The following is a 3,313-nucleotide window of genomic DNA, read 5'->3' on the forward strand; positions in this document are numbered from 1 at the left end:
TGTACCTAGGCATAAGCAGGTGAGCTGCATGTCTCCTTAGGAGGCAGGCAACTGTCAGGTTCCAAACTTTCACAATACTATTAACTAAAGTATCCACATCCCAAAATGTATTGCTCAATATGCTGAAATGATTCAGAGTATTGCACAACAATGAGCATCCCTGCTCTTTGTCAGGTGCATGTGTGACATATGCACCTGAGCAAGAGTGGGGATGCTCAAAACTGTTGTGCAATTCTTATCATGCTCTGAATAAAGTCAGCATATTGATATACATTTTGGGATGTGGGGACTTTCCTGGATATATATATATATTATATATATTAGAGGAGTCCCTGACCTACTCTGTTAGGGAACAGTTAGGCTCTGCCTGCAGTGAGAACTAAAAGGGAAGAAAGTTGAAGTCAGCTGGAAGGGTTAATGGAGCTTTGCCTTCCTAGGCTCAGATTACAATGAGAAGCCTCTTCTTTCCCAGCAGGGTTTTTGCTTACATTGGTCTTTAGATCTCAGCAGAAGAGAGTTGTATATTTATGTGAGCACTACATGTAGGTGGAAAGAACAGACACAGCAAGGCTTTTGCATGGACTTTCCTTCGTTTGTGGCTAAATTCTGCAGAAGAATTCATCTGGAACTGTGTGTTCATGAGGTCCTCCTGCTTTTTCATTTGCCGATGGATGAAAGGAAACACATGGTAACGTTATCAAGACGCCTGTGCAGGACCTGAGCCTGTCTGAGAGCCAGTTCAAGGTGTCGGAGCTTGCTGAAACGTAGGATCTCTCTCAGGAAGCCTGCTCTTCTACTGGTTAACATGGGAATGGCCAGCTCTGCTTCCCCCCAGGACTTGTATCTTCAGCAAGCAGGCGCACTAAGAGGGTAGGACGACTTGACTTGGCCAGTGGTGGTGGTGACATCTCCACAACTTATCTCCAGAGATGCTCCATGGACTGATGACACAGTCCAGTTGACTGCTCTGAAGTGCACTCAGCTCTAACAGATACTTACTACAAGGGAGAAGCGTTGGAGTGTCAGCTCTTGGGACATGGATCTGCTCAGAGTGATAGCAGTGGCCTTGATCTGGGGCTTTTGCTGCCTTGTACAAGGTTTAGGGGAAAGCCATGTCCATTCCAGTTTTATTTACAGAAGACTGAGGAATCATGAGCGAAAGGAGATCCAAAGAGAGATCCTCTCCATCCTAGGCTTGCCCCATAGACCCAGGCCATTCTCTCCTGGCAAGCAGGCTTCTTCAGCACCTTTGTTCATGCTGGACCTCTACAATGTCATGGCTAATGAAGAAGAGCATGACATGATGGGGTATACTCTGAGTGGATCTATGATGGAGAGCCGGGGACTGAGAAAGGGATACCCAACAGTAGCTAATGGTTATTCTCGGAAAGCCCAAGCTTATCGCACAGCCCCACTGACCACCCAAAGCCCACCTTTGGCCAGTCTACATGACACCAACTTTCTCAATGATGCTGATATGGTCATGAGCTTTGTCAACCTTGGTATGTATCACAAAATAATTCAGTACTGTCCGTGATACTTTTTTTATTTGCACTAACATACAATTTTGAAGACAAGCTTTCTGGGAATGTCCCCTTCTTCAGGTCCAAGCAGTACTGATCACAATGTACAATCACCTCTATCAGAAAACACAAATTCTGTGTCTACCTATGTTCCAATAACGTATCCACAAGATGACCATACAGTATACAACCTGGTTGTACAATCTATGTACTGTAATATTGACCAAATCTACTTAATATGAGGACAAATGTAAGCAGCCAATTTAATTAGTATCAAGGCAAGCCCTTGTACTATATAGCTGATGGTAGATCTAGGGCTCCTTTTCACCAGGTACAATTTGGAGCATTGTTTTGGCCATATTCTAAATGCATGCACAATAAAATCGAAGTTTTATAATCACCCTAGTTTACACCATCGCATTGTGTTCTAGTGCTTTAAAAAAAAAAAAAAAGAATCAAAGCATCCATTTTATACAATTTGATTGTACAATCTCTGTAAAATCTCCTTCTGATTGAACAAAACGATCTAGTATGAGGACAAACCCAAACAATCCATTTAATTAGAATCAAATCAGGTAAGCCCTTGCACTACTATATAGATGAAGGTAGATCCTTAACACCAGATGCAGTCAGTGCAATTTTATAAACGCATCCCCAAAGCATGCACTGTAATATCCATGTTTTCTAATCATTCTAGTGCACACCCTTGCATTCTGTTCCAGTACTTTGAACACAGGACAGCAGCATGAATTTTTTCTACACCAGAACGCACATAATGATGTGTAAACGCAATAAAACATCAATGTGAGGGGAAAACATGTTTTTTTAATGCATAAAAATTGTCCTGTTCATTTTTTAATGGTATACATGTATATGCATGTCCTCAGATGCAGATTTATGAATTTTGAATTTCAGATCTGAGCACAGTGCATATTTTAGGCACCTGTGTGAATGTCTCTATTGAAAACAATGCAGCTGCGTTCAGATCCGTAAATGAAAAAAGGGCTGTAAATGGCTTTTTATGGCCTTGTGAATGAGGCCTATATAAAAAAAAGCAAATGTTTTGCAAACGCTTGTGAACGTGCATATAGAACTGCACACTGGATGCTTGGAATGAAAATGAACCGAAAGGCCCATTCACAGTGTACTGCTGCAACACTCCAAAACATATGTGCATAGAATCCTAATGTTAAAAAAATATGTGGTTTTCATATCTCTGCAATGATTTCTAGCACGATTCAGAAAATAGGACCCATACGATTTTCTACTGGTTGTTCAGTGTTATGGGGTGTGCGGAATAGTATAGTGCGTCATAACGCCTGGCAAATAAAATGCAGCTGATGCACAGGTGCTAATGGGACCTTTTGAAGATTGTACAATCAGATTGTATAGTGTATGGTCATTATTATTATGCAGGATTCATATAGCACCAACAGTTTGCGCAGCACTTCACAAAATGAAGGTAGACATTACAGTTACAATTATTATTATACAGGATTTCTATAGCGCCAACAGTTTGCGCAGCTCTTTACAAAATGAAGGTAGACATTACAGTTACAATTATTATTATTATTATTATACAGGATTTCTATAGCGCCAACAGTTTGCGCAGCGCTTTACAAAATGAAGGTAGACATTACAGTTACAATTATTATTATTATTATTATTATTAATATTAAACAGAATTTATATAGCACCAACAGTTTGCGCAGCGTTTTACAAAATGAAGGTAGACATTACAGTTACAATTATTATTATTATTATTATTATTATTATTATTATTAAACAGA

General features: G+C 40.0%; 1 protein-coding gene across 1 annotated transcript in view; it reads left to right on the forward strand.

Moving 5' to 3' along the window:
- The first annotated feature begins 512 nt into the window (after nt 1-512).
- BMP5 (bone morphogenetic protein 5) overlaps nt 513-3,313 on the forward strand; it is a 185,202-nt gene continuing 182,401 nt past the window's right edge. The window contains exon 1 of the mRNA XM_089694137.1: nt 513-1,502. Within this exon, the coding sequence (XP_089550263.1) occupies nt 1,037-1,502 (466 nt within the window). The 5' untranslated portion in view covers nt 513-1,036. The remainder of the gene's footprint in view (nt 1,503-3,313) is intronic.

Source organism: Staurois parvus, unplaced genomic scaffold (genome assembly GCF_062004578.1).
Source record: "Staurois parvus isolate SC_StPar_1 unplaced genomic scaffold, SC_StPar_1.0 ptg000652l, whole genome shotgun sequence".
Taxonomy (NCBI): domain Eukaryota; kingdom Metazoa; phylum Chordata; class Amphibia; order Anura; family Ranidae; genus Staurois; species Staurois parvus.